The sequence below is a fragment of the Carassius auratus genome, chromosome 3, assembly GCF_003368295.1.
Source record: "Carassius auratus strain Wakin chromosome 3, ASM336829v1, whole genome shotgun sequence".
NCBI classification, from domain to species: domain Eukaryota; kingdom Metazoa; phylum Chordata; class Actinopteri; order Cypriniformes; family Cyprinidae; genus Carassius; species Carassius auratus.
Genome location: NC_039245.1, coordinates 20,403,651 through 20,426,605, shown reverse-complemented (window position 1 = coordinate 20,426,605; position 22,955 = coordinate 20,403,651). Strand labels below are relative to the sequence as shown.

General features: G+C 38.2%; 1 protein-coding gene across 1 annotated transcript in view; it reads left to right on the top strand.

The window, feature by feature from the left end:
- LOC113054359 (protein tweety homolog 3-like) overlaps nt 1–16,562 on the top strand; it is a 40,408-nt gene extending 23,846 nt beyond the window's left edge. The window contains exons 9-14 of the mRNA XM_026219871.1: nt 2,187–2,279; nt 3,534–3,626; nt 4,642–4,778; nt 8,975–9,148; nt 9,363–9,438; nt 13,354–16,562. Of these exons, the coding sequence (XP_026075656.1) occupies nt 2,187–2,279; nt 3,534–3,626; nt 4,642–4,778; nt 8,975–9,148; nt 9,363–9,438; nt 13,354–13,428 (648 nt within the window). The 3' untranslated portion in view covers nt 13,429–16,562. The remainder of the gene's footprint in view (nt 1–2,186; nt 2,280–3,533; nt 3,627–4,641; nt 4,779–8,974; nt 9,149–9,362; nt 9,439–13,353) is intronic.
- Nucleotides 16,563–22,955: the final 6,393 nt, after the last annotated feature.

Genomic DNA, 22,955 nt, shown 5'->3' with positions numbered 1-22,955 from the left:
ACCCACTTTCAAATCTCTGAGAGATGTCCGCAAAAAAGGATGTTGGCTCGGTTTCAAAACACAAGTGAGATTCCTAACTAGAGAAGTTTGGCATCATAGAGATAACAGAAAAGTTTTTTGCAAATAGCAATATTATGTGCAATTACCTTTATGGGTGCCTGATTTTGACAAAAATATAATACAGCTGAGAATTTGTTGCTATGAGGTTAGTGAGACTATCACAGATAGTGGACTGAGTCAGTGAATGTTTTCCCCCTCATTTCTGAAATATCAATAAAAATTGTTATTTAATAAAAATAAAAAAAAGTATTTTTGTATCTTTTAAATGTTACTTTAACATCAGGTATATGTGTAGGTTTAGTATTTATATTATATTATATTTATTAATATTTTGAGTGAGCCTTTTATTTATTTTTAAATGTCTTTTTTTTTTTTTTTTTTTTTTACTAAAACTTATTTGTATTATATCATTTTTATATTACTTATATAATTTATTAAATTATTGAGTAAAGTTCTTTTTTCATCTAATATTCATATTTTATTTGATTTCAGCTTTATTTTGATTGTCAAAAATAGTTAGATTTAATCAACAAAACAACACTGGTTCTGCCATCAGACTCAGAGTATGTTAAGTCCTGTGCACTTAGCATGCGAACCTGTATTTGTGTGAGGTCTGTGGGGACATTAATGTTGTTCCTTCTGTAGATAGTTGAACTTCATCGTGGTAAGGATGTGTGTTTAAACAATAGACAGTCAGACATCTCACTGGAGTTTAGAAGACAGGCGGTCGCTTCACTCCTCACACTCCATTACAGGGGAAGTGCCGCCCCCCGTTTCGTTTGTCACTGTACATTAGCATTCTCCTTATTATGGGCGGCTCAATGGAAATGCTGCCTCTCCCTTTAGTTAATGGAGTCAGACTACACGTCTTTATTTGAATAATGCGTGTGCATGATTCAGACAAATCTCAGCTCTTAACTGATCATGATTGATGGATTGTCAGTGGCCACTCCAATCTCTCAGTTTAATGAAGGGTAATGCTTATATGGAGATTGAACTGTCTACTTTGTCAGCTGATGTCTGAATGGAGTTCCTCCAGTTCTCATGCAGCGTACCGATGAAATGAGCCTGATTCACATCTGAGACAGCAATTTCTTGAAACGGATATTGATTTCAGACTTAAAATGTCACCAAGGAATATTTCAGGAACATTTTAAAGAGAAATGGTGACGATTCTGCAACGATTTTCACGTTTTGTGTTTTTAAAATGAGAGTTGCTTTGCTATCTACAATGCACATAAGCAGTTACATTCACATTTGTTTTTTGATGAATAAAAAACTAAACAGTAACACTGAGGCAATTGAAAATAGGTTTTCTATTTGAATGTATTTTGAAAATGTAATTTATTCCTGTGAAGTAAAGCTGAATTTTCAGCATCATTACTCCAGTCTTCAGTGTCACGTTATGCTTCAGAAATCATTCTAGTATGCTGATTCACTGCCCAACAAATGTCTTATTTTTATCAGCAATTTTGAAAACCGTTGTTATAACATCATTAATATTTCAGGATTATTTTGATAGAACGTTCAAAAGAGCAGCATTTATTTGTAACATTATAAACATCTTGGATGTTAATGTAATGTATCCTTGTTCAGTAAAAGTAGTCATTTGTATTTAAACCCAAACTTTTGAATGGTAGTGTAGCCTATAGAATCCAGTTTTGACCAAAAGTATGTATCTTCTAAGGCATGGGAAGTAGCATATTTGTGAGGTTGTTTTTCATGATTCTTGCTAGCAGAATTGAGCCTGTTCTTGCTGCTGCCTGTTGACTTTAGTTTCCACTTTCCAGCATTGTTGCCTGCAATTAACACAGTAAGCAGAAGTCTTCTGAGAGCTTTCTAAAGAAGGACACGTTGTACTTTCACTACCTCTTTCTCAGTGAATGTCAGCTTATTTTCCTGTCTATCATTGTAGACCTTTTGGTAGATAATGCTGACACTGTGGCCATTTGGCTTCTCAGATATTCAAGTGTTCAAGACCTGTGCTCCTGAAATGCTCCATGACACACATTAAAATGTCCTAAATAACCGGGAGCAAGAAATATTTTATAAGTATAAGCTTGTCAACAAGATAATGTTTACCCTACATTAAGCATGTAACTGGTTTTTGGTTTTTCTTGTTGAAGATGCTGTCAGGAAGTCACAAAGCACTGGTGGAAATGCAGGACGATGTGTCAGAACTACTGCGCTCTGCAGTCCGGGATTACCCCAAAACAAAGGTGAGCACTTGTATGTAGATATCTGCGTGTGTGTGTGTGTGTGTGTGTGTGTGTGTGTGTGTGTTTTCAGAGCATGTATGCGGTATGTATTGTCCTATTCTCACAACCCCTGATGCACAAGCGTCCCAAAGCTTTCAGGTCCTTTTGTAGTGTCTGTGTGCAAGTGTGTGTGTGTGTGTGTGTGTGTGTGTGTGTGTGTGTGTGTGTGTGTGTGTGTGTGTGTGTGTGTGTGTGTGTTTGTGTGTGTGTGTTTGTGTGTGTGTGTGTGTGTGTGTGTGTGTGTGTGTGTGCACTAAACCCTGGGCCTCTGTCATTATGCAGCATCTGTGTGTGTTCTGGGACTAAGTGATGGCTGACATTCTGTACATGTGAGAAAGAAAGCTGCCCTCTCTCTGAAACACAAGCGATGAGAGAAAACAGGGAAATATTTCACCCTTGGAACCAGCCAATTACCACTACAGTTTCATACAACTTAGACCTCACACAACACTGAGCCTTTGAAAGAAAGAAAACATGCCTTTCTTCTATGACATCCTCCTGTGTGAATGTGCATGTTTTGGTTAGTCGTGTGTGTGCCATTGTGTGCTGGACTTATAAAGACTGAAGTTTGGGTTCAGTAAGAAATCAATACTTTTATCTAGCAAGGACACATTAAATCGGGGTTCTTCAAATCTTGTACTGGAGGGCCAATGCACTGCAGAGTTTAGCTCCAACCCTGATCAAACTCACCTACCTGTAGTTTTCTAATGAACCTGAAGACAACGATTGGCATGCTCAGGTGTGATTGATTAGGGTTAGAGCCAAACTCAGCAGGAATGTGGATCTCGTGGGCCAGATTTGAGGATCCCTGCATTAAATGGATCAAAAGTGACAGTAAAGATGAATATTCTTTCAAATAAATGCTAAAACAAACTGTATCCTGGTTTCAACAAAAATAAAAAGCAGCTCGACTGTTTTCAACATTGATAATAATAAGAAATGTTTCTTGAACAGCGAATCAGTATAATAGAATGATTTCTGAAGGATCATGTGACAATGCTGAAAATTCAGCTTTGACATCACAGAAATTAATTACATTTTCAAATATATTAAAATAGAAAACTGTTATTTTAAATTATAATAATAGTAAACTATTGCCATTTTAGTGTATCTTCGATCAAGTTAAACAAGAAACGTGTATGTAAATGAGAATATCTATAGATATTGTATTTAGAGTAACCATTTAATTTCAAACTATGTTTGCCTGTTTTTTAGGGAAACCTTGACCAAATTCAGGGGGGTTTGAACACCACTGAAGTTGGACTGCACCAGCTCACTGCTCTTGTGGACTGCCGCAGTTTGCACATGGTAAGAAAGTGTTTCAGGGTATGTGACCACTTTGCACAAACTGTTCTTCTATGGCTCTTAATTAGGCACATCTTGCCACCATTTTCATTGTAACCTCAACCTGTGGGCTTGAAAAGCCAGGGTTTTAACACCCATCTGCAACTCGCTCACAAACAAAACTAACAATCATGTATATATAATACACATACATACATACATACATACATACATAAACATACACGTGTGTGTGTGTGTTTCTATCTTCTAAATGCTCTACAATTTACCAGCACTGACTGCTTCAGTCTGAAACCTGTGCTCTTCTCTGAGATGATGGATGGAGATGTCTGATATTTCAGGATTCGGCGTGACTAGAGTTCCTCATCAGGGAGAGAGAAAGTGAGAGAAAGAGACTGCGAGACACTGGCCTGCTGTATGGGTGGTCCTAAAAGTGCATCTCCTTCCCATGAGAAGAGAAAGTAACGGATAAAATATGGACTTTTGGATATGTGTTATACATTATTAATGGTGTTTTCATACTGCAAAAGCAATAACATACTACACGGTCCAACCGTACATCTGGGCTGTATGTAGGAGGGTTTGTGCTGGAGATGCTGAACAGCACCGGCAGTAATTACAAATGGAGCAATTTTGTCGTTAATAATGACAGTAATTTAGAGGAAGGAAGAAGCTGCCATGTTTCTCTGATAGCAGCATGTGTAAGGCTAGCTGCAGTTCAGTCAACGTGTATTATTAAAAGCCCTGTTGCTCTCCGCAGCATATGGTGCTGTCTGCTGCAGGAAGATCCCAGTTAGAGAGTCTAGCACTGGATATTATCATACCGTTTTACATTTTTCTGTATGTATTATCCACATACCCAGCAGACTGGTTTCTATGTGTGTGTTGTTTCATGCAAGGCATTTAAAGTGACAGTTGACCTAAAAATGAAATGTTTTACTGCTGAAAGAAATCAATGATGGCAGTAAGTGAATGATGACAGAATTTGCGTTTCATGCCGCGTCTTTCTGTTTGTGTGCAGGATTATGTGCAGGCATTGACCGGAGTGTGTTATGATGGACTAGAGGGTCTGATCTACCTGGTGCTGTTCTCGTTCATCACAGCTCTCATGTTCACCTCTGTCGTCTGCAGTGTGCCACACACATGGCATGGCAAAAGGTGAGATCTGAAGAGAAAAACTATTCATAAATATTCCAAATGTATTATATTATGTGTTTTAGGGCCCTATGATTTCCACAATGGAGAATCCAGTTATAAGTAGAGTTGTTCCGATTCCGATACTAGTATCGGAAATATCTCCGATACCACAACAAATTCTGGCATCGGCATCGGCGAGTACATGAACCCATATACCGATCCGATACCATTTTCTTAAAAAAGACCTAGTTATGACCGCAAGCTTTGCCTAACCGCTGCACGGTTCTTCTTCGCTGCTCAAAATGCATTGAAAACACAGGAAGTTGTGCTGTGTTGCCACAAGCAACCCCTGTTTAGAGCAGCGAAGAAGAAATGAAAACGCGTTAGCAGCCCTTATCTATATATGACTGGATCACTCATCACATTCTAAACTGCCAAAAGACAGTGAAGCCGCTACTATATTATAGATCAGTGGTTAGCAGTATGTCTCTGTAGTACCGGTAGTTACAGACTCTCGAGTATATTCAGTACCGGCAGCTGCGTTCAGTCGCTTCCGTGTAAGTCAAAGCGCAGGGCTCCAGACAGTAGCCGAATATATACTAGTGTCTGTGAATATTAAACTGCAAAATACTATTTAAATATTACTCCCGCAAAATCTACATCTCTGTGGGTGACTGGCACAGATGCGCGAGAGCTCGCTGTTTTGTAGTCTCTGCTGTGTGTCATGAGGACACGAACGCATAAACCGTCACTTCATGAGAATTTACCGTTTCATTTGAGAATACTGTCATATCATAAACACAGACACTCAAAGATCTTCATGGCAGCCCATTAAAATAAATGTTTGGTTTACATGAGTAAATTGACAATATATAAAGCTACTGTTGTAGCCTACAGTAATAATAATACGTCTCTATAATAATAATAATTATGCCTAGATGGTTGCTTGTTTTTTACTTGTTTTGTTGTAAAGAGATTATCTGATTAATAGATCTTTTTTTTTTATTCCTAGACTTATTTGTTGCAGTTTTTTTATACAGTTATATTGTAAAACTTAAATACCTTTTTTAGTTTGCGGTGTTAGATTTTTGGCTGCATATGCATATGCAAGTTCTTTTTTGCATATGAAAATAAATAATACTGTCAAATTCATGTTAGATAATAAAAATACTGTAATAAATACAGTAGTTCACCATGTATTTGTTCATGTTTTATTGAGGGATCTGTCTGAAGCACACCATAAAAAGAATTCTAGCAATTTACACAGGGCTAGTAGTATATACAGCTGTATATACAGATACACACCCAGGTATCGGATCAGTACTCGGTATCGGCCGATACCCTGAGCCCAGGTATCGGAATCGGTATCGGGAAGAGAAAAAGGGTATCGGAACATCTCTAGTTATAAGGAAACCAAAAGTAGGTAAAATTAGAAGTAAAAAAAAAAAACACTTTCATAGGGTGATTGAAAATACTAATTTTATAAATCAATGCATTTTAAGTTTTAATGCATTCAAAAAATTAGACATGCTAAAACAGAATTTGATGACAATAAAAATGAATGTGAGAAAAAAAAAATTTACATTTCATAGGGCTTTCTGATTAATAAATGATACTATATATTATACCTACCTACCAGTTTATGACAATAACTATACTATTAAAAAGACTATATTACTGGTTTACAGCATTAAATTTGAAGTATCTGGTTAAAAGTGCATTAAAGAGAAAGGGGCAGTTGTGTTATTGTCATAAAACAATGTTAGCAGTAAGATACAGTAATTCAGTGGAACATCCTCATTTCTGTAGTTAAATGCACTCAAGAGGATTAAATCAACACTGGAGGTGGTTAGCAGTGTGTCCATGGGCTCTGTTTTGAAGACTATGGTTGGACACATTATGCTTTCATCACGTTCTTCAGTCATAAGCTAAACAGAAACCGCTGCCTCGCTCCATCTCTTCCCCTTGTTCCTTCCTTCCAAGCGCTCTCTGTGGGAATCGCTCCATCTTCCTCCCATAATGACATAAATTGCAATAATTTCCCAGCCCAGGCCCATGCGGCTGCTCACCCAGGATAGGTCTGTATCAAATAAACCGGATTAGGCTGGTTGAGATAGAAGGGACAAAGACGCCAGCTTAAGCATATTATGTAATTATCACACTCATAAGTGTGTGTCTAATGGTACACAGCTATTCGCACTCACTGTTCATTATAGGTAATTAGCAGTTTCTGAATATGAGTTCAGGCAGGCTGTGGCAGGCAGAGCAGTGTGGAAGTAGACTCTGATTATGTTAACTGTGTGAAGTTGGGATTTTTTATTTTATTTTTATGTTCAGTTTTATATGGCAAAAAAAAAAATTGTGTTATAGGTGCACACAGGCATTTTTAATCATTAAAAAGCTAATAGTACTTTTTTTTTTTTTTTTTTTTTTTTTTTTTTTTTGTAAAGTACAAACTTTTTATCTTAAATTTTAATCTTTTAATACAGTATTAGTTTGGAAACAAAGTTTCTTGGGGGGGGGAAGCATCCATCAAATATGTAACCTCAGAGATTAGTTATGTATTTTGTGCAGCTGCCTTTAACCATGAAATACTCAAGTAAAATTGACCTGCAAACCTCTCACACACTTCCACAGCACATAAGATTGTTGAGACTTTGCAGACATGTTCATGACATGCGAATATCACCAAATTTCAAGAAAGACTTAATTTAACCAGTATTTCTGACAACTCTAAAATCAAAATGGGTCAAACTGACCAGGAGCATAATTTGTCAATTTGACGGTCTTTTCTAATGCAAGTCTGCTGCAACTAGATTGTCCATAAGTGTGAAACATTTACATTAGAACTTTCAACCTGCCACATTTCAGAATTCTCTTAGAAAAGAAAATCTCATTAAAGGCTTTCTGCATTTGAAGCAAAAAAAATACAAATTAAAATTGAATATAATTATTATTAAATAACAATAAAATTAAAAAATGTATTTTTTTTTTTTCATAAAACCAGGTACCGAAAATTATGCCTTGGTGCTGACAAGTTACCTTTTGTGTACAATAAAGCAACCACACTTTATGCCAATGATAAGTTTGAAGTGTTATCTAAAGTAGTACTGAATCTGAACCACTGTACACTGAATCTTCAGAAATTTAATAGCAATACAGAGTTCATCAAGCTTCCAGCAGGGGGCGGCCCAGATCCGTATATTTCTGGCACCACACACTTTCTCACAGCTCTCCTGACTGATAATTTTTCCTCCCTTTAAGAGGAAAGAGGGAAGAGCGGATCACATGCTGCTCTCTTGTTCTCTGTGGCCGAAAGCAAGCAGAGGAAGAATGGCAGCACATGACTGTATGTGGACTTGATGTGCTCTTCCTGTTTATCATCAGTAGCGCGCACAGCAGAGAGCGCCCTCTGCTGTTCATACCACAGTGCGACGCGTTGATAGTGAAGATCAGATAGAATTTATTAATATACAGTTGGACAGATCACAGTGATATGACTCGTATTTCTCCTCTATTCTAAGTGGATTCATCCATTTCACTGAAATTTGAAATATATATATTTATATTTAAAAAAAAATATATATATTTTATTTTTATTTGACTGCGCTGATGATGATGTGCATGGTTTAGTGGTATTTTGGTGACCAGTAATACTATAGTCACTAGTATGGTACACTACAGTTCAAAAGTTTTGGATATATAATGTCTCTTATGCTCATCAAGGCTGCAATTATTTTATTAAATATACAGCAATAACAGTTATATTGTTAAATATTATTTCAATTTAAAATACGTTTTTTTTAATACATTTTAAAATGTAATTCATTCCTGTGATTTGTGCAGGAAGTGTTGTAAATCAACAGCAGGTATTTCACTTCTATGGAGTGTTGCATACAGATGACAACTCTTTCTGATCTGGAGGGGTCCCGTCTTAGTTTTGACACTGCTTGTAAGCTATCTGCAGTGTCTCACACTGCTAGCTGGCAGTTTTACTCCAATTGACACTCCCACAGAGATCACGGCTTGCACTTTCAGCGACGTGGTGCGTCATCCCAGCGATTCACAAGCTGCATGACATTGGGCTGTGTTGACCGATTAAACTATCAAACTACAGCCGATGTCCTCGGAAATCATTGAGCTCCGGCCAGTTTGAACTGATGGATCTGTTCCTGTAATAATGTGTGTTCTGTTTGTGTGTGTGTTTGTGCATACAGGCCTGAAGAGGACAGTGAGGAGGAGTCCATGGCTCATGGAGGAAGAGAGAATCATGATAACCTGTACCGGGTGCACATGCCCAGTCTCTACAGCTGCGGCAGCAGCTACGACAGCGAGACCAGCATCCCTGCAGGAGCGCACGCTGTCAGCAACGCTCCTGTCACGGAGTACATGTGAGTTAAACACACACATGATATCAACAGCCAATACACAGACTGAACACATACAGGTCACCTTTTCCTTTCTGTGAGGGATTGTTATTCTTTAAAAACATCGACCCAAATGTTAATAGTCTAAATAAGCAATAACAGTGAATTGGAAATTTAGTCATTTGTAACTACTGCAAGAGGATATAGGATCTTTGCAAAGAGTGTGTTTTGTTTCCAGGACCCAGAATGCAAACTTCCAGAACCCTCGCTGTGAGAACACTCCTCTGATCGGGAGAGAATCTCCTCCTCCATCTGTGAGTATCAGCACTCGTCCTCGGTGAACAACGACACACACAATAATCACAAACACACTAACACACCACAGAGTCATTTTGACAGCCTGAATGCTTAAATATTCACAACTCAAATAGCACGTTCTTGTCGCCTGCTTGTGTAAATCAGTCTGATCTCCCCCACTGTAGGTTCACTGTACACAGCAAGTCATTACAAAAAGCCCTGAACTCTGTTCAAGTAAATGAGAACTGAGCGCAAACCTGTCAAAAAGCTTTTAGGAACTGGAACTTCTTGCCTGGCCAATCTTACAGAGCAGTTTAGGTAGTGTGGAGATTTATAGCCATAGATCAATGTCGAATTGATTTTTCATGTGCGGAAAAGGAGAACAGACATTTTGAGCAAGCTGCCTGCTTACAGACTTAAAACAGGGTCATATCAACTGAAATCGGGCTGTTAAACTCTCCTCTGATATGGAAGAGAGTTGATTGACTGAATGTGTGCCTCTGACATTTCACATAGACTTTTAATGTATTTTTAACATCTCTTTTGGGGAGCCAATCAATATGAAGCTCCCAAAATTAGAGCTAGAGCACATTGCAAACAGAAGCATCACAGAGAGCAATTTTGCTTTACTCTTTGCAGTTAACATTTTCAGAGGAAAAACATAAAAAATGGTGTGGCTAAGAGTTCAGACAATATGGCTTGTCAGTTTCATTCTTGCAAGAATCCGCCAATCAAAAAACTAACTTACCAGGGAGATAAGTTGGTGGGATTGTGAACATTCACCCCGACCAGACACTAAGAATGTTAGAAGGTAATTATTTATTTGAGTACTTGTGCACTACCTATTCGAAATGTGCCCATTCAGTTCACTTAAGTCTTGTCATTACAAATCTGAACGTTAGGTGGCGCTGTGGATACATGATGTTGAGGTAATGAGAGCTAATGAATGACGTGTGCTTTCAGACACATTCTTTATTGTGGTTATAAAGGTTTTCTTAACATTTACCCTTGTTTGGCTAAATTTTGTCATTTAATGTGAGAATTATTTTACTATACACATTTAAGTTCTGTGTGAGCTGTGTTTCTTTAAGAAACTCAAGTCACCAAAAATAAAATATTTTAAAATACTTTTATAAAGTATTTTAATATTTGACAAATCAGTTACATGACCAGAAAATTACTCCGTGTTTGCGAATTTAGCTTGTGCGCAACACTAGAATATTGCATAAAACATTTGCGAACAAGCATCGTTCCCATCCGAGTCAAAGAGAACAAAATCGTCACTTCCTGATAAACTGGCACTATAAATCACGAAGAAAAGAATGAGAATATAATCATTTCTACATATAATAAATTATTTGCGCCTCAGAGCGAGAAGATGAAACGCAGTGAATGAATGTGGTCACTGCTTTCGGAGGTGGATGCTGATGTTTATGAACGTGTAAGACATTTCTGGGAGGCAGTTATAAGACATATTTTGACAGACTTTCCTTGTGCATTTCTGAATGATCATGACAGCATTTCAGATGCTGTGGAATGAGATTGGTCTGCTGGTTAGTCAGGATTTGTCCTCCTTTAGAGCAAAGTCACATGATGCACTTGGAGGAATTTATTCGCGAAATGCATTTTCATCTCCCATTATTCGTATTAACCCTTTTTTCGCACAAGTCAAAAACCACCTGAAACCAGAGTAAATTTGCGAATAAATTTATTTTTATTTGAAATTGTGTGTTTCCATCATTCGTTTCTAATGCGATACTTCAAAATGTGCATTAAAATAGGGTGATGGATACATAGCTACTGATGCTGAACATTTAAAAGAAGCTTACGGTTAAAAATCTATGTTAAAATGGATTATTTGGCTGGTAGTTTAGATGAGATCTAGTAGTCAGGACTTGCTGATGTAAGTTAGCCCCACTCACACCCGTGTACCTGTGTCTCCTCACACCTTCGCGTCTGGTCTTGTGTCCTCTAGACCCTGTGTGTGTGTGTTTGGGAGTGCATGTGTACGTGTTTCTTGGGAGCTGGAGATGCAGTTAGTGGTGTCTATCTGCTCTACACTTTCTTGTCATTTTCTTTTCTGCAAACCCACACAGTTATATTTGACATCCACGGACAGTAACAGCCGTCACAGCTGGCAGTTAAAGCCATCGGAGAGTTCCCGCTCGTTTTGGTAACGGCCTCAGCTATTCCAACAGGTACTCAAATGTCCCATTCCAATTTATTGGCCCACCTCCCTCCCTACAAAAACCAAAAAACCCAACAGCGTGATTCCTTCCCAATCCACCCTCACTCTGACCCAAGCAAGCTGCCCTTGCCCCTGGTGTTTTTGTTGTGTGGATCCCTGGTCTTGTCTTCTGTGAGGCGGCATGTTCTCCCTCCACCAGCATTAACTATGCACGTATCTAACAGAGAATCTCATTTCCACGACCACACAGAGGACTAAATGCATTAAGGTAGACATTAAGGAAGAGAACTGCTTTTTAATTTAGTTTAGCTAATGATTAGCATCCTAAAGGTTTCACACTGACAGGTCACTGAGCCACTATACTATTCATTTCTAGTTTCTAGGTTGAATCGGGCAGCAGATCTCTGTATGAGCTCCCACTGACAGTTGACACGTCACATCACTGCTCATTTGAATGAATTTGAGCTCGGTTTTATAAAGGTCGCTGTCACTTATTTCACTGACAATCAGCAAATTATTGGTGACACTTTATTTTAATGTCTCCTACTTACAGTGTAATTACCCTAATAAGCACTTAGTAATATTTCTCTGTCAGTGTGAACAAAAGTAATGTAACGTCCTGTAGTCGTGTTTTGTGTAATTTTTGTTATACCTTTCATTATTATCTTTAAAATGTGTGTGTGTATATATATATATATATATATATAATCAAGGGAATCAAAAGAGGATTTATGTTAGTATTAGTTCATTTTACATCTAGAAGTATAAATATGTCTCCTCTTTTTGTATATCATGTTAGTGGATATAAATAAGAAAAGAAGAAAACAGAAAATGTGTATTTATAGTTGCGTTTATCCATTCACTTTATCAAAACAGCAAACAGTCAAAGTTAAAAATATGCTTTTTGGCCATTTATTGCGAATTAATAAATAAAATACTAACTGAGCTAGATCACTCTCTGCAAACATATTAATATTGCATCTTCAAGGCTGTCTAAATGATTTTGGGTGTGCCGAGTCGGACTTTATTATTATTATTATGGATAAATGTTATTTTAGTATTATTTTGTTATATTTTGTATTTCCATTTTAATTTGTGTTGGTTTTTTTTTTAATTATTATTATTTATCCAAATTGTAGTTTTAGTCAGTTTAAAAGTTGTACTGACAGTTAGTCAGTACAATTTAAATAATACATTCATTGAGATGCCAAAACAAGGGTATCAGATATTTCGAGGTCCAGCTTTGAAAGAAAATTCCAATCAAAATATTTGGAAAGCATGCATTATTCATTAGGGATGCACAATACCAATAGCATTTCTGTTCGTATCTGATATTACTGAATTTTTATAATCTATTGACATCAATAATGGTCACTTAATTGTGCATCCAAATGTCTATATTTACATACAGATTACCAGCTAATCTTTTAATTAATCTCATTAATAAATGAACACTTTTAAATGTATTTTTCAGCAGATCTCAAAATTAATATGTACTTTGTGTATTCAGTACATTATATGATGTAAGGCTTTTTGTATTATTTTATATGATTATGATATAATAGTCAGTTACAGTGTATCCCCAATATACTTCCATGAAATCCTGTTTTCAGTACTAGGTGGGAACACTGTGACAGGCATGTTTGCACTATATATAGCATGTACTTTTGTGTGAAAACGGTTTAAAATCTAAATGATTTAGTTTTTTTTTTTTTTTTTTTCCTCAATGTTTGTCTCTATCCAGTACACATCCAGCATGAGGGCCAAGTACCTGGCCAACACCCGAACCGACCCCAACAGCGGTTCCTCAGCAAACTAGAGGAACAGTCTCCTTTCCTTTCAGTCTAAAGCTCCCACTCATCCACATGTTGTTCCCACAGCCCAGACCAGTTTCACCCCCGGCCCACCCATCCAGCCATGTTGATCTTTGATGCGTGCTCTACCCAGCTGATAAAGGACGCCCTTGCATCATGTAAATACTGCTGTCAGAGGAATGTTCCAGAGGTCTCTTGTGCTGTTTCCAGATGACTGGTTCAGTTCAGGCAGCTAGTAGGGTTACTCTCAGCCCTGGCTGCTTATGTGTGAGTGTCTGTAATGATACGAGCTTCATTACCTGCAGATACATTGAGTGACGTGTGTGTGTGTGTGTGTGTGTGTGTATGTGGGTTGATCCATGCTGCCCTTGCTCATTTGTGGTGCTCTTGGCAGAGGTTCAGAAAGGTCCAGAACTGAAGAACTGGATGGGGTTTAATGCCTATAACCCTACATTCCTGCGTGGCCTCTGTCCTCTGCTCATTTAAAGTAATGTGACCTTTTCCATTTGCAGGACATGCTGGCATATCCCGACTCTACAGTTTACTTTAGTGGCATCTACTGTAATATAACTGAACAGATCTAATCTGAATAGCATGAGAGCAATGAGAATTTTCCCAGAATTCTATAATTGGGTTCCTCTTCTTTAGGCCTAGATAGCAGTTTTTAAATTTAACATTAGCTGCTCTAATGAAATGGTGAGAGCGAAACACGCTTTATGCTAGTAAACAAATGCAAACGCCAAGAATGTGTTGATTGATTGTACATGCTTTGGCAGTAACCTCGATACTCCGAGGTTACAGAGCCAGATGTTTTAAGTAGATTTATTTACTGAATTTCTAATATAGTCTACATAAGTGAGTGAAAGAATTCAAGAGTCGTGAATGCCGCTATCTGGCAAGATGCAGAATATATTTGGCACAATTCTCACAGTGCATTGGTATTCACTAGCAGTTAAACATTTAGTGTACATCAGATGAGTGTACTGTACTTGATTGTTCACTATGTTAGCAGACACCAAATAGTGCACTATATTTCAGACACAGCACAAGGTTTCTCTTCAAAAGTTGCTTTGTCATGACCGTAATGGAACTTAAAGAAATGCTTGCTTTAACAAACTTGTTGCGTTACAGATTTCAGTGTAATGCATGAAATCAAGATAGCTTTTGCATTCTTCTACTTGTGTATAGTACTGTATGTTTTAGGACTAAATCTGTAGCATACACTTGTTGTGAGAAGATTGTTTTTTTTTTTGTTTTTTTTTAATCTCATTTACAGGCTTGAATTGTCAGTGGGAAATTATGGTTTGTTGATGCTGTTTACCTATTGAAGTGCTTGCTGGGTTTTTCTCAATACACATGGACTGAATTATTACTCATTCTACTGGGCTATATCCACTGCCATTACTGGAAAACCTGGACAACTGCTATTACATCCAAGTACTTTCAATCTGAATTCGACAAAACTCTAAAAATGCTTAGTCTGATGCTGGAACCATATCTGAACATTACATTTGTCCTAATACTGTACAAACATGGAGATGCTGGGACCAGCTTGGGTGATTTGTCATCGCTTATCTGTTCTAGGAGAGCAGCTGGGAGGAGCTCATTGTAGTGCACACAATGTAGACTTAACATTTGGGCCTTGATTTGCTGATCAGTTTAGTCCTCAGGAAAGGGGACACCAATATGGCAGAAAGTCATTTTTATTCAGAGAAATGGAAAAGAGCCTGCAAGCCTCTGTAATTTGTGCTGTAATTCAGTGTGACTTTCAAAGGCCACAGTTTCCTGGGCTTGTTGCTTCTGTACCACAAATTGCTTTCATTTCCAGAGCTGAGGGGAAGCTTGCCGTCCCTGAAGAAGAGATAAAAGTGATGTGCTGTAATATTTTTCCCTTGATGAGAGCACAGACACACAGGAGCCTTTCTCCTCAAAAGACCTCTCATGTATTAGACTGAGTCTAGTATGAACACGTCTCCCCTCTGGACCTTATAAAGTGCTGCCATTGTTTTCATACCATGGGCATCATCGGTCTCCCCTTTGCCCAAACCTCAGGACAGACTGCCTCCTTCCTCGCACTGCAGACATGTTGATTTCAGGACACCGAGTCATTACCACATTTTCAGGGCTCAACAAAAAGTCTTAACATTTTTATTATCCACACAATCTAAATTCTCAATGATAAAGGTTCATAATTTATGAAGAATAGATAAAGCATTGGTTAGGCCTTTCATTCTTATTGTTTGGGCCTGATTTTCCATCTCATAGAGATCTGCGTGGGATTCGCATACATGCATGCTGTTTAAATGCAGATTAATAACAAATGCCAATGTGGCAAAGTTGCTCCTGAGGTCCCAGACGTTTATGAAAACAAGCAAGAACTTCATGGAGAAAATGACTAAAGGGATGTATTACAGCTATAAGCATTGTGTTCTTCAGCTGTTATTGGACCGTGTAAGCTTTTTTGCTTCTCAAAGGCATTGTCATCCTATAAATGTGGAGTGGAACCATGTTGTGTGCTACTGACGCATGCATTGCTTTCTCAGTTGATGCTTTTGTGTCCGTACATCCTCGACTGTGCCAATAACCGACAGCTTTCGTGTATCTCTAAATGTTTCCAATCATTGAAGTGGACTCTCGTGAGCTCTGTGTGGCCTGAGCAACCAAATGAGACTCCTTTGAACATGAGCCTGATGCTGTGGGAGTATTTTGATTTTTCTCTGTAAATGACCACATTAGTGATGATGCAATCTGTTTTGTTTTTTCTTGTCATTTAATCCTTTGGTAATGTCAAAATGCAAAAAAAAATAATGTATATACAGTACATGAACAAATGTTTGCAAGAAAATGCCCCATTAAGGACATGAAAATGTGATGTGATATAGTACGAACAGGATTTTTTAAAATTACGTTTTCATTTGAATTTCTTAGTCCTTGTGGCATATTTTCAGACTTGTTAGGAAGCACAAAATATTTACTCTTTCATGCGATTTAAATGATTTTGGTCTTTTATCAAGATGCTTTTATATGACTTCAGCTTTTCTTTTCTTTTTTGTTCAATTACTAAAATATTGTAAATGTAAAGGCTGTGGTTTTATTGAGCTTGAACTGTGTTTTCAGATTAAAAACTAACATTAACTGATCAATGTGTCATTCATGTTCAGCTGCAAGTATTTTATGTCTACAGCAATGCACTATGGTGAGTATATTTAGATAACATTATTATTATGGTGACCTGTCTGAATATTCCAAGATCATAAGAAGGGTTATTGGGTTGAACTAGGGAGAAAGATCACTTTATTCTTGATCTTAAGTTTTCTTGCCATTAATATTTGATAATGCTGTTAAAGGAATTTATATTTACAGCACCTATTCAAGGATTTTGAATATATATATATATATATAAATGTTCTGACATTTTATATAAATTCTGAATGCATTTTACTCCCCGTGGCTCATGGGTAATACTGCACCCTCCACTCAGTTCTAGCATGAAAACACAAGAGGGCAGCATTGTGTCATTCAATAGAAGGTACATGTACGATGATCACACTGCAGGTAAAAGATTATAGGCATTTGGTAATCTTGGCTGCTAGCTACATAATTCTGAATTACGCACAATTTGATGTGCTGTTAAGGTTTGCTGTAAATGGGATGGTTTAACGGTTAATAAAAAATTGCTAGGAATTTGCTGCTGTTTCCTGATTATGGGAAAGTTTGGAGCTTGTGTTTTAAAATGTTACAAAATATAGTCAGGTCAAAGGCACTGAATGTTGTGTAGCGTCTGATAGGAGGAAAATAGAAGGTTTTATTCAGTCATGGGGGTCAGTGTCACAAACAGGACAGACACGCGCCATAGTGGCTTTCCTGTCAGCCGTCGGTCAGCTGGCACATCACTGGGCCTGTGTGCCTGTGGAGGGGAAGAGGAAGGACTTCTGGGGAAACCAAGCACAAGACAGAGGGATCTTTACACAGAGCACACCCTGCCTGTCCCCTTCCATTGTCAGTGGAAATGTAAAGCGTTTATTTTTTGAGAGCCAAACAATGTCAGAGACTCAAAATGTGAACGGGCATCAAAGAAACAAATTAGCTTATGTGAGCCACAAATGAAAAGTCTGTGTACGTGTTACAGGAACACTTTTCCCTTTTATTGAAAATGGCACAGATTTATTCCATAACAGGGATCGCAAATGGAATTCCACACAGCCTAATTCTGTTGGAAATTGAGTTGGGCTTCTATTGTTGGGCCGCAGGGATGCGTTGCAAATGCAGTGGAGTGGTTAAGTGAATGGCAATGTGGGTGATGCCAGGCTCCTGTGAACCCCAGCAGGTTTTAATTTATTAGACAAGGCTCAATGTCAGCTCATTTAGTGTGGCTTCCTTTTTCTTCTCAGTTGTGCCCGTTGACGTGACCTATTTGTGGACATAGTGTTTCTAATCATAGGTGAGATTTCCTGAAGTTTTATTAATGACCATCTGCTTGAAAATGATTTGTTACTTGGGAGACTTTTTAGGGGCTTTCTTAGCAGCTGTCAACTCTGTTGTGCTATCAATATCAGGAACTCAACAGTCCGACTCCACTTTTACTCAAAAGTAAGTAATCACAAAACACACATACAGATACAGAAATGATTTTTCAAAGTAAAACCAGTATTATTGGAGTATGTTTTAAAAGAAAATGCTTATATTTCCGTCTTTACTTGTAGTTTTCTGTAAATTAAATTTGTTAGCGCTTTGATTGTTTTTACACCTGATTTTTTTTTCTCCCTCAATACCTCAAATTTACATTCTCACTTAGTGTTATAGTTAACTAAAAACATAAAAAGAATGTTTCAGTAATTGAAATAAAACAAAAATGTATTGCATACAAAGACAAAAAATTAGAAATGGTACATAAATCAGTTTAAGGCAAAATACTCAAATAATTAGTTGAAATAAAAATAATTTAAACTTTTTTTATTATTATTATTATTATTATTATTATTATTATTATCCAGAAGGGAAGCTAAACAGAAATATTTCAAATAACAGCAAAATTATTAAAACTAAGAATATATAATAATTATAATAATACTAAAAATGAAAGCAAGGAATATTGCCATCCATTTTTCCCCTTCTATGTTAGTTTATGGAGGATCTGTGCATTTGAATACCTTTGAACACAACTACAATTATCCAAAAATATGACTCTGTTTTGGTAAATATAATATGAAGTAATTTTTTCTCAGTACCCACATTTTTTAATCACATTACTGCATAATTTAGCTATTTATTGAGAGAAAAACATCATAAAATGTGTATAACTTTATTTTATTATTTTTGTTGCATATTACATGTACTTACACTAGTGATAACAGTAAAAGTATGCATAATTACATGCAGCTAACCCTTGACCAAACTCTATTCTTAACTCAAACCCTATATTGACTGCAGGTTATTAATATTACAAAGTAATTAAATTACATTGTAAAAAGGAAACCTTAAAATAAAGTGTTAGTGAAAGTGAAAGTGACGTGACATTCAGCAAAGTATGGTGACCCATACTCAGAATTCATGCTGTGCATTTAACCCATCCGAAGTGCTCTCACACACAGTAGTGAACACACACACACACACACACCGTGAGCACACACCAGGAGCAGTGGGCAGCCATTTATGCTGCGGCGCCCGAGGAGCAGTTGGGGGTTCGATGCCTTGCTCAAGGGCACCTCAGTCGTGGTATTGAAGGTGGAGAGAGACTGTACATGCACTCCCCCCACCCACAATTCCTGCCGCCCCGAGGCTCGAACTCACAACCCTTCGATTGCCAGTCCAACTCTCTAACTATTAGGCCACGACTTTCCTATAAAATTAAAATTAACCATAAAATAAAAATGTTTTGCAGTGTTAAAATTCAGCTCATCTGAGAACTTTGAATACAATTTTAGCACTTTTACTAAAAATTGCACTGATGGCAGAAATCTTAGCTCATTCCATGGGCTGTTCTGTAAAGCTTTAGCTAGCAACAGTAACCGCTGAGGGTGGAGCTTAACAGAAGCTCAGTTAGGTTCTTTTCAGACCCTCAGAATATATGGTATCCATCAAATGCTCTGTCAGAGCGGTCTTTAGTGTGTAAATTCCCTTTACACTCCACCTTGATGGACAAGATTTTGAGTCACTGTGACAGCACAGGTTCCTCAGAGCCATACAGAGGGGCAGCTGTATTCAGGGGGTCTACCACCCATTCCTCACACCCCACTGCCTCTTTTTAACGTCATTCTCCACCAGGAGGAAGGAGCAGGTCACTCTGAATAGCTCAAACCTGTTGTTCCCTTCTTTATTCAAGAGCAGTGTGGAGAAGCAGTCATTCCTCCATTGCTGGCTTTGAGTGTCAGTTAACTTCAACCTCAACCCACTGCTCTTCTCTTATACCCACACCATTCAGAAACATCTAAGACCATTTATTCTGAGCCATACGCCCTTTGCTTACCCATTTTGTCAGCTTTACTCACCCCCCTCACTGTTGCGATTTATATACCTCCGTGTTCTTTCCAACACAGCACAAGGACAAGGGAAAGTCAACCAGGTTTAACCCACATTAGTGCACCACGCTGCCCCTGAATACCCCAAAATACCTCAAGAATGAACAACCGCAGGAAGACCGGCTCTACACCAAAACAGCATTGTGCTAAAGGCCAAGTGAGTCAAAGAGCGCTGTAGTCAAAGCTGACATGAGTAATTTCTTATTAAGGTTGGGTTTGTTGTGTCCGTTATGAAATGCAAAAACTGAAACCTTGAGGAGAGAAGCAGTTGGGTTTTTACTCATAGCAGCTGGTTGTTATTATTGGTTACTGTCCTGCCACAAACTCGTGCAGGATGTTAAACTAAAGATGGTAGAGTGTATAAACATGTTTTTCAGTTAATAATAATAATAATAATACATTATATTTATAATGCACTTTTCATCAGAGATCTCAAAGTGCTACAGGGTTAAAACAAAACAAAAAGATAAGCAGTTCTTTAATAATAATAATCTAAAAGGGACCAAAAGCTTTGCTAAAAAGAAATGTCTTGAGGCCTTTTTTAAAACAATCAGTAGATTGTGGAGCCCTCAAGGAGTCAGGGAGGCCATTCCACAGATGCGGGGCAGCAGTACAAAAGGCCCTGTCTCCCATTGTCCTCAGTCTGGTTCTGGGTATGTGGAGGAGGTTTGAGTGAGTGGAACGGAGGGAACGGGTTGTGGTTTGTGGGTTGATAAGTTCTTTTAGGTAGGAGGGGGCATGTCCATGGATGCATTGATGTGTGAGGAGTGAAACCTTGTACTCAATCCTGGTGGAGATGGGAAGCCAGTGGAGTGAGTGAAGAATGGGGGTAATGTGCTCATATTTCCGCACTCTCATCAGGATCCTAGCTGCAGAGTTTTGGATGTATTGAAGCCTCTGCAGACTCTTTCCAGGAATCCCAATGAGAAGTGCATTGCAGTAGTCCAGTCTGGAGGAGACAAAGGCATGAACCAGTTTTTCGGCATCTGAAAAGGTGAGAATGGGCCGGAGTTTGGAGATGTTACGGAGGTGGTAGAAAGAGGTCTTGCATAAGTGATTTATATGAGCTTCAAAAGTGAGTTGGGAGTCAATTTTTACACCAAGATTAGTTACTGTTGATGAGAGGGGAATGTTGGTGCCAGAAAAGGTGATACTGGTTATGGATGATGATTTGATTTGGTGAGGAGTGCCAATCAAGATGGCTTCGGTTTTGGAGCAATTTAGTTGAAGGAAGTTGTGCTCCATCCATACCTTTATCTCCTCCAGACAGGTACTGAGTTTTGATGGGGATGACTGTGAGGGTGTGGATTCAGCTGTGGCATGTACATAGAGCTGTATGTCATCGGCATAGCAGTGGAATGAGATTTTGTGACGGCTGATGATTTGGCCAAGGGGGGTGAGGTAGAGAATGAAGAGGATGGGGCCAAGGACTGACCCCTGGGGGACACCGCAAGTAACTGTGTGTGGATATGATTTGGAGTGGCCCAGGGAGATGTATTCTGTCCGGTTTGTGAGGTATGATCTGAACCAACTGAGGGCAGTATCATTTAGTCCAGTAGTGAGGTGGAGCCGGTTTAAAAGAATACCATGGTCGACAGTATCAAATGCAGCAGAAAGGTCCAGGAGGATGAGGAGGGAAGGGGAGCCAGCATCAGATGATATGAGGAGGTCGTTTGTGACTCTAACGAGGGCAGTCTCTGTGCTGTGAGCAGAGCGGAAACCTGACTGGAATTTTTCAAAGAGTTAATTGCACCATCCTGTCCTGTCCTGTCCTGGCCTGAGTGAAATCTGCAAGTTTAACTGATTTTCTGCTTATTTGCATCCTGCTTTGCATCCAAACTCACACTTTCACCTAAACTCATTCCAGCCTCAGGTGAACCACATTTGTATGCCCGTGGATGAAATGCAGTACCTCATATGATTTTAGCTGGATATTTCTAGATCAGTGCGTGTTTAGAAATATGCATTGACTTATATATTGTACCCATTCAATCATTTTTCTTTCTTTCTTTTTTTTTTTCGATTTCGATTTAGATTCCCTTTGCAGGCAAAGCTTGACACTGTTAAATTTTATATTACTTGTATATTATATTTTAATAGATTTAGTTAATAACAACACGGAGTCAAAAGTTATGCACTAATATTCTTCTTTTTTTTTAATAGCGTAACTTCCTGTTTGAGTAACTTTTTTCACATTTTTGATGTTGCTAATAACTTTTTTCAAACTCTTTGGTTGTTGTTGAACTACTTGCAATTGTAAGTAAAAGTGTAAAGCATCTGTGGAAAGTTCTTAGTACATGACGTGCATGAAGCTGTCTGTTTCAACTGAAAACAGTCAGGTGTTAATTTATGCAGATGCATGCCAGACACTGATGAAAGGGGGTTTAAAAGGCCCATACAAAGATCATATTTTCCAGAATGAGCCGTTGGAAAGACCTGCTTGTAAATAGCAACAAGGCAGATGGAAAGAAGTAGAGAATGAGATCACACACACCACTTACCCTCACCGTTGGCAGAACATCATCTCTTGGTGTTTTATTGCAAATGTGTGCAGGTTTATGAAATGAGGAACAAAGCCTTGCAATTTGCTGGTTTTTGTCATCCAGGTGAGTGTTCATCAAAGCTGCTTCGCCAAGGAAGTCAAAAGAAATCCAAGTTACAGACGAATGACCTGTTGAATGAATGAATTCTGAACACCCAGGAGACATCTCCCAGCATGTAGAACATTTTTGTTCCATGAGGTGAAGCCTCTTTGGATCTGATGGCTGGGAGGCCTGGAGAACTTGCAAACTGCTGCTTGCTTGCTGACAGGTACTGCCTTGAAGAGCTGAGAGAAGACTTGCTGTCATGTTTGCTTTAAAAAAAAAAGAAACTTTGCTGTGGCTTCCTATTTATTGAATACTCTTTTTATTGTAATAATAGATTGCTATTAGCATAGCAATGGCTTTGCATTGTGGGATTGAAAATTTGCACAGGCAAACACCAATTTTTACTTGTCAAAATCAGATTTAAAT